Raw genomic sequence first — 12,577 nt, 5'->3', positions numbered from 1 at the left:
GGTGGCTCACAATTGCCTGTAACTCCAGTGACATCTGATGTCTTCAGGCTCTGCAGGAACCAGTATTCATGTGTATGTGTATGTGTGTGTGCGTACATGCACATACACACAAATAATAATAACCCTCAAAAATGTAGAGTTCTTATTATAATAAAGCTGAGCCAGTATTACAAGACAGGACGTACTTAGCAGTAGCCATCTGTAAAAGGACAAATTAGAGCACGGGAACTGAAACCACACTTGCTAACGCGTATTTCCTTTGGGGGAGTTTGGTGGGTGAGGACAGAGAGAGCAACCAGGGAGCACCTCTCTACTGGCCCTCTTCATAAGAAGACTGCACCTGTCCTCTGAACTGTAGCTCAGTGGTAGAACTCTTGCCTATCACGTATGTGGTCCTGGTTCAGATACCAGGATCATAAAACAAACGAAACAAAAATGCACACACATGTAATTATCTTTGTAAGAAATTCTGATTTCACATCATACAGGACGGAGAAAGTACTTTCTATGTAGATTCTGTTCAAAGGATTCTTCAAGTAGACATCGAGTCCAAGTTAAAAACAACTCGCCTTTCAGCTAAAGTATCTGTTGCTTGTGATAAGGGTGTTTAAGAGTCTCTGCCAGTGGTGGTTCTTTATTGCTATCATGCACCTGCAGAAAGCAGGCTATCAGATCATTTGTTTATCCCTTATCAGTCACGAACAAACTAATTTCAAAAGAAAACCAACTTGCTTGGCAGGTCTATATGAGACCAGAGTTGACTGGATTCTAACATAAAACAATTATCAAGTCGTAGGTCTTGTTAGTCCTTTTTAGACAAATGCTTTTCAAAGTGCACATCTACCAATTGCAAAACAGTAATTACAATGCAAATGACAAGGAAGAAAACTAACATTTAGGTGCATAAGTGTTAAGAGTGAATGAGAAGAACCACAGCTCACCTTGGACTCTGGAATTTACGAAATTCTTTTTGTTATGTGTTGAGTCAGGTTTTTCACATTACTGCAAAGTCAATCTTTTTCTAACCCCCCACATTCTCTTTCAGTGTTTGTTTTACCATGGAATTAACATTTTTAATTGTGCTATATTGAACCAATTTCCCCCCTTTGGCTGTCAATTCAATCCTTAAATGTAAAGGTATTTTACTAGGTTTTTATTGTCTGAAACATACAATTTATTGGTGCTGGAGATTGAGCTGAGGGCCTTGAGCAGGCTAAGCGTAGGCTCTACCACCGAGCCACACACCCAGGCCCTATCTTAATTAGTGAGAATCCTTCTAAGCGTTTAGAATGGAGGGCTTCAGAGGGAACAAGAAGGAGCAATGCCAACACATTATTATAACTGTTATCCCTTTTTTAAAACAAAACTTCTATTCACTTAATTTGTCTTCACTTCCTAAATAAGACTAAAGCTTATGGCAATTAAAGTCTATTTATTTTTTGCCATTTACTTATGCGCATGCAAGTAGTAATTAGGTACTTATTTGACTGAGATTAATTTGCTCATACAAACCTTCTTCTTCTTTTTTTTTTTTTGTTTTTGGAGACAGGGTTTCTCTGTGTAGCTTTGCACCTTTCCTGGATCTCACTCTGTAGACCAGGCTGGCCTTGAACTCACAGAGATCCACCTGCCTCTGCCTCCTGAGTGCTGTGATTAAAGGCGTGTGCCACCACCACCCGGCCAATACCTTCTTATATAATTACACAAAGTAATTTATAAGCCACACTTTACATCTGTAAAGCAGATTAAATTCAGTCTACTTCTGAGAATGACAATCACCTGACACGCGGGGTATTATATTTTAATCAGATATTAAGTTTTAGCACAAGTTCACTGTTATTTTGGGAAGTGTTCTCTGGATAATAGAAAATGTTTCAAATAGGACTGGGAATGTAGCTCAGTATCTGCCTGATATGGGTGAGGTTGTGGGTCCAATCCCCAGTATTATAAAAGAAACAACGAAACAAAATTGTCAAGTTTGTTGCTCAACCCGAGTATTAAGTTTCTGTTTGCAAAGTGCAGATGATAACATCTGCCTTACAGACACATTGTGAAAACTGCACAAGAGCATGTATGTGTGGGAGGCACACAGCACCAGGGTTGCCACAGACTCTGGAAACAGAACTCCCCCGCGCCCCCCAGGCCCTGCCTCAACCCTGGGTCTTTAGAACCTCACTATAGCCAGGCAGGTATTTTAGTATAATCACTTTACTAAGATTTCCTGGTTTGGGGTGTAACTCTGTGGTGAGCATGTACTTAACATGCACGGGCTGCTGGACTTGGTTCCTCACCTGTGTCCCCTCCTCTTCTCTCCTGTCTCCCTCCTCTGTCTCTCTCTTCCCCTCCCCTCCTTCCAGCCATCAACTTTACTTAGTGAAACCACCACAGCCCATATTTTGCTCATCAAAAGAAGCAGCCATTTGTTTACCAGAAGTTTCCTCAAACTAATACAGAATCACACTAACTTCTAATGCCCGTGTGCATACCACATGCCACACACCAGGTCATATATGTGGGTAGTGCTTTCTGAACTGCCATAATAATTTGTCAGCATTACACATTCATGTTATATTTGTATATCATTTTGTCAGTTACTTAGAAATTTATGTACCTTATCCAAAACAGTCTAGTACATTGCTAACACTATTAGAAGCACAATATTAAGCATAATTTTATTAGCTTTATATTTCTCATGCAGGAATATATTCTATAAACACTCAATAAGTAAGCTGCTGAATAATGTAAAAATGATATAAAATATTCATATGAAGACAATACATGTTAGTGTCCATATGATTTTGTATGAGCCAGAGTTTAAAATTAGCTAAATACTGATTAAGTGATATATGCATTTATTTTTTAAACTGAGCCTGTGTAAGTTTTAATTAAAAAACAAGGAGACAAGGACTTACTAAAGTATTTAGTTCATTGTATAAACTTTGATGGCATTCCCTAAGCCAAGCACATGACTTGCTCTTACCTGTTTTTCAGCAAAGCTGTCAGACTCTCGGAATTGAGTTGCTGCATCAAGGCCTCTCTCAGCGTGGGCAGCATGGACAGCACTGTAACACACACAGAAAACAGAGACTCACAAACCCCACGAACACACTCACTGAGATACTCATACACTGAATATAAAACCATTACATGCTAATAACCCATGCATTTACTTCTGTTACCACAACAACATTTTGTCACAATCAGAGCAATGTGAACAAGAACACGCAGGCAGAAAACAGGAAGGAAAGAACTTTCCCAACTGTCAGCAGTGGGGATGTCTGGATGATGGTCTACAAATAGCTCCTTTTCCTTCTTTTCTATACCCTCCTAATTTTTCAATGTAAATTTATTTCTGTTTAATGAAAATGACCAAAGTCAATACTTTTATATTCATATCTTTTGTTTTAGATTTCTAATTCTAGAAAAATATTACTTATTAAATACCATAAGACTATATTTACTATAATATACACAAAGGTGCACTCATCTAAGCATCAAGTACTCCTGAGTTTCAATTTGGGTTTTGCTAATGGCTGTGGCTTTATCTATCACTCCCAGGAATAATATGAAGACCAAAGGAGATGCAGAACTCTACGGGGGAAAGTTTGCATAAAAGTCACAGGAGCCACTCTGTGCCTCTACATGTGGCATAAGAAATGTACACATAGAGATTAAGAGGAGTTTTTAGCACAAGAAAAGCAATGATCTAAAAAATAAAATAAATAAAAATCAAGAGATTATAAATACCATCTTTTAGAAGGTAAAACTTGAGCATACAATTTTTCTTTTGTGATGAGAGAAGAAAATCCATACTTATATAGGAAATTTCAGGCTCTATACTGCTCAACATTGTACTTTTATCTTGCACACTCTATAGTAATTTCAGTAAATGTCCTCAACTTTCATGTTCATATCTTCTTAAATTGTTGAGATCATCAGCTAAAGTGGCTCAGAATCTGAGTCTCTTGGCTCTGTGTATGTGGCATATATGTCTAAACAGTTTGCCTCCTGTATCTGCAGACTTTGCCTCTATAGATTTAAACAACTGCAGGTCAAAATATTCAAAACTTGTATCTATACTGAACATGTACCTACTTTTTTCTAGTTATTATTCCATAAATAATAACTACCACTTATATTTTATAACATAATGAAAGTACTCTAAAAATGATTCCAAGTATATAGAAGGGTGACTCCAGGTTACTGGAAATACTATGTTACTTAATATAATAGTTAAACATCCTCAGATTTTGCAATCAATTCGTCCTGATTACTAAGGGAAATATAAGTTACTTTACAAAGAAAAAACAAGGCCCTAATCCCACATTCAGAAAATGGAGCTCATGGGAACTAGCTTAAAGATTATGGGATATAACAACCTAGTTTGAAGAATCTCTTTGATAATCCTATTCTCCTCTAGCCACCTGCATGAACATTGGAGAAATATGTTTCTGTATCTTCAGTCATCTGCTCTCCACAAAATTAAAAAAATTATCTCATGTGTATATGCATGGGCCTGATTGTATATCTGTGCATCATGTGTATGCAGGAGCCAGTGGAGATCAGAAGAGGGTGTTGGATGCCCTGGAACTTGAGTTACCAGCAATTGTGAGTCACCATGTGAATGTTGCGAACCAAATCCAGGTCCTCTGTAAGAGTAGTAAGGACTTTGAACTACTGAACCATCTTTCCACCATGCTAAACATTTCTAATCCACACACAAATCACAGAAAGATCTGTAGGCTTGAATCTGTGGATCGGAACAAATGATTTAACCTTTCTGTACCTCAATTTTCTCATCTGTAAACTGATGGTAACACAGGACCTACCTATGGAACTGCTGTGGGGACTAAGACATTCAAAACAGTTAGAAACATACTCATCAGGTTATGGAAATGGCCTTAGCTACTGGTACCATTCTTTCTGTGGCCCTAGTGACAAAATCTAGCCATTTTCTTAACATGTAAGAGATAGGGTAGAAATGGACCAGTAATTTGGCTACCACATAGTTTTCTGTGATCCTTTATCCAAACCACACAATCATTACTAATTTATAGGATAGAGCTGATGTTTAGCTCAAGGAACACAGATAATATAAAGCAAACTGGAAACTAGACCAGCTCAGTCTCTCCCTGGTGCCTCTGATTGTGTTCGCTGTGCACGTGAGAGCTGTCATCACCGACAGTATTTCTGACTAGGGTTTCACAGAATGGAAGTACACGGCTAGATGTGATTACTTCAGCTATAAACTCACACTCGGCTGTGAACTTATCTCTTCTTTTTGGTCTTAGCTTCTCTATCTGTGAAATGAGGCAAGTAGCTAGCAATAAAGGCCGTTCAAATCTACAGAAAAATTCTACATGTAAGCACAACAAGAAGCATTTAGCTTTGTAAATTCTTTCTAAATTAATTATCCTTGAAGGAAATGTTAGAGAAAAAAAAAATGAGCTTTAAACACCAAAAAGAATAGGCTTGACATATAACTGAGAAACTACTGTTTCAAGGCATTACACCAGTTACAACCTAACTAATTACTTTCTCCAAATATGAGCAGGCTGGCTTTATTGTAGCATTTCCCCCAGTAGGTTTCTGGCTCTGGTAGTTACATTATTATCATTAATTAAGTGACTGAGCAGACGCTATTGTGTAATACTTACATCCTGCAGTGTCCTGCTGCAAATGTAACAGACTTCTGACTCTTTGTTAGAGCCTACAAGACCATATGGGCCAACATCTTTTCAGCTTTGTTTCCTAGCGCTCATCCATGTCTCTCTAGCTCCAGTGCTTGGGTTCTGTTTCTCCAATGTCACAAGCATGTTCTCATCTCGGGCATTTGCTCTCTATTGTACTGAAAGGCTTCTCTGCACATGCTATCTGGTCAGAGGCATGAGCCCCTGACCACACTCTCCAGAGGGGTGTCCACTCCTCACAGCTCTCCTTCCCTTACAAGACCCACTACTACTTAAGGTTATTTATATGCTGCTTATCACCTTTTCACCAGAACATACACCTTAGAGGTCAGGGAGTTTACTTTGTTTATTGCCTACTTCCTCAGGAGTAGGCACTGAAAATATCTGCAGAATAAATGAGGATTTATACTGTTTTTAAAAAGCCACAATGAAATTATATGTTTCTGTTAATAGGCATATTGGGTAGAGTTAGCATCCTTTGTCTTTTCCATAACTTGAGGCCTGAAAATACGTGAATTAATACAAACCAACAAGCACTTTTACACACAAATACATACATCTCTCTGCTTACCAGTCATGTTGCAAGTCCTCTGGTTACTTTCAAAATGGTACTGTCGCCGAGCTTGGGCAATGTATTCTGCAGCTTCTCTTTCTTGTATTTCTCTAATTTTTTTCTGCCCATATTTTCCCAGGATATATACTCCTAAAATTATTTAAAAAAACATACAGCATATTAATTAGAGTACTAAAAATCCCAACCAATACATTTAAAGCATTTTTATTAAATTATGAGGTTTATATTAGAGATAAGTTGAGAATTACAGCTTCTAAAAATCTTTTTTAAAGAATTGAAAAAGGAAAAGAGAGAGCATATTTTACTTTCTTACTTATTTTACATGTATACAATATATTTTAATATGGCCAGCAACAAGAGAAGAGATTGGCAGACAAGAAGCAGAAAGGCATTGAATTTGTAAAGTCTGGCAGCATCTTTAATAGTTAACTGGAGATATTCTAAATGTCCAGCAACAGAGAATTATTTAAATAAATTATGATCTGTCCACATAATGGTATCTTATGTAGCTATTAAAAACCACATTTCTAAATAGTTAATGACTCAAGGAAATATCTACCCTATACTATTAGGTGACAAAAGAACATCCAGGAAGTTTGTATTATAATGGAAAAGAAACAGAAAAGTATGTGGATTTAACTTCTAAAGTGAAATAAACTGTGATAATTATGATTTCCCACTTTTCTTTGCTTTTCTATATTTTCCATACTTTCTTCAATGAGCACATAACTTTATAAATCTCTATAATAAATGATTTAAAGGAATCAAAGAAAGGCATATAGTCAGGAAGACATGTCTTTATCCACCCATGTATCAGAACAAATCTGAGGGGAAAAAGTGGATATAATTGACGTCATCTAAAAACTAATCAACTGAAAAAGAGCAGGAGGACAGTGTCAGAACACAACAGTATAGACATAAGGCAGTGCCCTGCAGTCCTAAGCACACTTAAGCATAGATGATACAATATAAATGGGTACATTTTTGCCTATATTCAGGATGAGCAGTCATCAGTTTTCTTAACTGGGAATATGACGAACACCCAGTGATAACATTTGATCAAGATATACTGGCAATACTACATAGGTATAAACACATTGAGATTACAGTCACTACTGCCCCATTACCCACTCTTATTTCCCTTCCCCTCCTGCTGATCCACGTATTTTCCCCAAGCAGTCCCCCATACCAGAGGGTTTGTTTTAACCAACCACCTCTGATAAGCATCAAGTGTTTTGCTAAGTAGTACCATGAATAGCAGAACTGGATTTTCATGGAAGAAATCAGTAAATGTTCAAAACACTGGATTAGCTGAAGCATTTTATAACCATGTCTACGGACATGAATCTGTAGCTCTAGCAAGGCCTTTCTCCTCAAGGATGGCTTAACCTGGAGCCCAGAGAGGTCTTCTGAGTCAAATGGGTTACAGCAACAACAGTGTTACCTTTGTTTCAGGTACGTGACTGTGTGACAGTGCCAAAGAAGAACAGAATTCAACAAGCTTATAGAGCAGGCTGGGTCACTGTCTCATCTTTGTTTGCTAAGAGGAGCCTCTGTGTGCCCGAACTTGATGTCATTTTAACCTGGCAGCAAGGGTAAAGGGGACCAACCATTTCTCATCTATCTCCACTGTATGGAGCTCACAGTATTCACCAAAAGGGCCTCGACAATTATGTATGACCTAAGTAGCTGGATTTGGTGTGTTTCTCACAACCAGGAACTGTAAAACAAACACATCCTAAATTATTTTCACTAAGACAGATGTTGTAGATGATCTAAGATGTTGCATATCCTTAGTTAGTTCCATAAATTTAAATACTAAATGGGAACAGTATATGATTGTTTCTACTATGTGTATAAATACATAAATTATAATTAAGCTTGAAGAGCAAATAGAAATTCATGAAATATGCTCAATGGCTGCCTTTTCTATAACATCATAGCCATAGAGCCACAATACCATTAGAATGAGAGAGACATGGTGGCAGCTCATGCCCATAATCCCAGCTGAGGCAGGAGGATCACCAATTTTGAGGGCAGTCTGGAATATACTGTGAGAACCTATTCCCCTCCCTCCCCATTAAAATCCCAAGAGAATGAAGAAACTGACTTACATTTAGCAATTCTAGTACAACTAGTTCTGAACGCATTGCTTGTAGCTTATCTCCATAACATATTGCTGAAAGTTACATACACAATGATTATTATCTCTCAAGTTATATTGTAAAATGAATCACTGATGTGACACTCTTTGCATAGATCATAATTTTTTTTTAGAAAAGTGGCAAATTTGATTGTTATATGTATTTTCTTGGGGAGATGGCCTGTCTCATCATATTCTTAATAAATCTGTTTAAAAAAATGAAACCTTAAGAATTCTGTATTTACTTGGGAAGTGCAGTATATTCTAGCAAAAGCTAAAAAGGGAAATGCTTTGTTACAAGTTGAATTGCGTCCACTCCCCCTTTACACCACAGATTAATATACTGAAGGCCGAGCACATTAGAATGTGAGCTCAACACAAAGTGAGATCAATGGACCCCAAACCAACGTGACCAGTGTCCTGTTAAGAAAGTGAGATTTAGATATAGATATGCGCAGAGAGAAGACAACTGGAAGGTTCCTAGAGACGCTCTGTGGCTTTCCGGCAGCCAGACTTCTACTGTAGAAGGCAGTGGAAACAAGAGGGCCTTCATGGGGCAGAGCCTAGTGCAGACAGACCCCTTCACCTGACGAAAGGAACACACTCGGCCGACATCCTGATCACGGACTATAAACTTTCAAAACTGTAACATACATTTCAGTTTCTCAAGGTACTCACTTTGTAGGTCTTCATTTTGGAAGCCCTAGAAAAGTCACACATGAAATTAGGCTTAAGCTCTAGACCCACCGTTTTTCTTTAGCTAGCACTGATATTCCTATTCAAGGTCTACCTCACTTAGGATCCCACATATAAAATTCATAAATCAACTTTTTCAGATTTGTTTCTCTAGGAAATATTAATGAAAGAAAAAAATACCATTAGTTAAGATATAATACTCAGGGCTGTATCTACTTCACAGGCACCCTGACTCAGCTAGAAAACAGACAACAGGTGAGGTGACCTGGAGCAGGTGACTTACTCCCTCTGGGCATACATCTTCTTCATGTGTAAAACCAAGTAGTTTCAAATTTCCTCTGTAACCATAACCTTCTTTATTAGCAATGAAAATATCCACTAAATACCAAAAAATAAGTGCAAATGTTTTGACATTTCCTTTCACGGCGAGTAAAGCAGGATATCTTCTAGTTTTTGTATACATCACTCATTTTAAAACCACTTCTTAGTCTTGTCTTCTAGGACAAAAATTCCTACAGTGCAATTATTTTCTATAACAATCTGACAATAATCAATCACCAAGACTTCTAATCTGGCATCTCCTCAAGTTCTGATGCTTTGATTCAGTTTCAGTTTTTCCCCCAGTGCTCAGTAATGACCTTATTCATGGTAGGCCAGTGCTGTACCACTTGGGGATGTCTCCAACCAATATGAAGCATCCTTGAGTTGTACTACATCTGAAGAACTAGAGTCTGGGGGGCAGGAGTCTGTTTTTCTGAAGCACTTTAAGATGGTTTTCATTCATAGTGAAGTCCTTGTATATTCAGAGCCCAGTATAGTTAGAGTAAGCATTTTTCATATTCAAATGTTGAGTAAATAAATGACAAAAAAAAAGAAAAAAGAAAAATCCAAAGAGGTTAAAATTACAAGGCTTAAGATACAACTCAGTGTTTTGTGCTTTTTTAAAAAAAAAAAAATTAGCAAGACAATCAGTATGTATCTGGCTCCTTTGCTCTGTAACACTTTTTCTTGTGTGCAATGGTTTCCAAAATGTGGGTTGGGTATCCCTGGAGTCTGTTTGGGGATCTGTGAGGGCCACAATATTTTTGTCATACTAAAATGTTGTCACTGGCATGCTACACTCTTTCCTGAGTGTACAGGGGAGAATTTTAGAGGCTAGTTAACGAGTGGTTTCACACATGACTGACTACAGAAGGGATGAGAATTTAGCTGTCTTCAGTTAAGCCAAACTAAAGAGCTTTGCAATTGTAAAATAATGCCATTCTTCTCACTAATCCCCGAAAATGTTTTATGCTAATATTTAATAGGTTTATTATTGTTATCAGAAATGACTAATAAATACTTTAAAAACCTCTGGGTTTTAACTTCAAATATGATAACTGTTAATAGATACAGAACTTAGGTGGCTTGGGGGGGGGGTCTTAATTTCTAAGAGTGTCAAGGAGATTTCCCATCAGACAGTTTGAGACCCACTGCTCTTGTCCTGCCTCAAATGGTCAAACTGCATAAATGGGCATGAGGCAATTACTATCCAAAATGCGGGAAATAGAAATTCTGACTTTTGCTTTGTTTTTCGAGACAGGGTTTCTCTGTGTAGTTCTGATGTCTGTCCTGGATCTTGCTCTGTAGACCTGGCTGGCCTCAAACTCACAGAGATCAGCCTGCCTCTGCCTCTAGAGTTGCTGGGATTAAAGGTGTGCACCACTGCCGACCAGCGAAATTTTGACTTTTGTTGTTGTTGTTGTTGAAATTTTGACTTTTGAAGCCACACTGCTCAAAGTTCTGCTTGCCTGTATTTTTCCAGCACTCAATATGTGAACACCTTTGTTCATGCATAATAACACCTTACCCAGCTTTCAAGTCTGTCAAAATATGCCACTCCTGTTGTGAAATCCTTCATCATTTTATACTAACTCCATACTGCTATGTATCAATAGGCTCATTAACATGTTCTGTATTCATCTCTATCCTGGTCTTTTAATAGTATTTTCACTTATTTCTTAAAAGATCGAAGAATCCACCAAGGCAGAGTGGTAGAGTATAGAATAATATTCATTGGGATCTAACACACTGGGGGGTTGAATTCTTATTTCCTTGTTGGTTACTCAAACTCTTGGCAAGCTTCTTAACTCTATGGGCTCTAGTTTCTACATTTTTAAAAAATGGCAAAAACCGTAACTCTCCCGCTGTTGTTTCCATTGGCTGGGAAGAGCTTAGCAGAATGTTCAACACACACTGGGTTCCTAATAAATATTAATGATTAAAAATTTGTAAATTGTACCTATTCAATTATACTACCTCCAGCAGTACAATCCATTAGCAAATATTTCTTTCTTTCTTTTTATTTATTTATTTATTTATTTTTGAGATAGGGTTTCTGTGTTAAGTCTTGGAGCCTGTCCTGGAACTCACTCTGTAGATCAGGCTAGCCTTGAACTCACAGACATCCGCCTGCCTCTGCCTCCTGAGTGCTGGGATTAAAAGAGTGCACCACCACCAATTACTAGTATTTAAATACTAGTAAATATTTCTTAAACTGAAATGTAAGACAGGAAGTTCCTCATGATACAGAAAAAATATGAACTCTTTATAAATCAAAACTAGATATGTTGAACTATTTTAAGACTTTCTATTTTGCTAGAAAACTGCAGTGTTTCTCTTATGTCTCTGAATCTTTTTTCCTTCCTCTTTTTATTTTATTTTATTTTTGAGACAGGGTTTCACGAAGCTCTGGCTGTTCTGGAACTCACTATGTAGACCAGGCCTCCAACTCAGGAAATCTGCCTGCCTCTGCCTCCAAGTGCTGGGATTAAAAGCATGCGCCACCATACCCAGCCTTTTACTTCCTCTTAATCTGCAATTATAAAGCTCTCAATAGAGTTCCAAAAGAAAATCTGTTACTATATCCACATACTCTTTAATTTGTCCTGTGATTATTTCTGATCTGCCATTAGGTGTTCCATAAACCTTAAGGGGGTAGGTGCTCCCCTCTGAAATTATGAGAGAGAATTTTCTTTCTTTTGGCAGAGCAAAAAATTTTTATGTCTTCCATGACACATACATATTTATTTTTCACACATGTACTCTATAGTATTGGCACAATAAAATAAAAAATTTAAATACACCTTAGATATTAGAGGCTGAAGGTAACAGAAAACACATTGTATCTATAAAGTATTTCTCAAAGGTGATTATCAGTCAGTATCCAACTGTGCTACACCTCAGAGATACACAGAACATGGGTATTGACTTATCAGTGACCTACTATTTTAGGATAAGAGGATAGTGATGGTATTTCTTAAGATTTAAGTTTTTAAAACTCTTTTAAAGTTCCCAGGTTTCCTTTTAGTATAATCCAAAAGATTTTCTATTCCCTTCTTAAAATCCCAGAGTTATGAACTGAGTGTTTTACAAAGACAAAGGGTTTAAAGTGGTGTGTGTGTGTGTGTGTGTGTGTGTGTGTGTTGCTTGTGA

General features: G+C 37.5%; 1 protein-coding gene across 1 annotated transcript in view; it reads right to left on the bottom strand.

Annotated features, from left to right (window-relative positions):
• The window catches only part of Pex3 (peroxisomal biogenesis factor 3), a 29,244-nt gene that overhangs the window by 15,421 nt on the left and 1,246 nt on the right, over nt 1–12,577 (bottom strand). Inside the window, exons 2-3 of the mRNA XM_006976671.3 lie at nt 6,262–6,393; nt 2,981–3,062 (exon numbers count right to left, since the gene is read on the bottom strand). Coding sequence (XP_006976733.1) covers nt 2,981–3,062; nt 6,262–6,393 — 214 coding nt within the window. The remainder of the gene's footprint in view (nt 1–2,980; nt 3,063–6,261; nt 6,394–12,577) is intronic.

Source organism: Peromyscus maniculatus, chromosome 16, assembly GCF_049852395.1.
Source record: "Peromyscus maniculatus bairdii isolate BWxNUB_F1_BW_parent chromosome 16, HU_Pman_BW_mat_3.1, whole genome shotgun sequence".
NCBI lineage: Eukaryota > Metazoa > Chordata > Mammalia > Rodentia > Cricetidae > Peromyscus > Peromyscus maniculatus.
The sequence above is the reverse complement of the archived record's forward strand: the minus strand, read 5'-3'. Positions and strand labels throughout refer to the sequence as shown.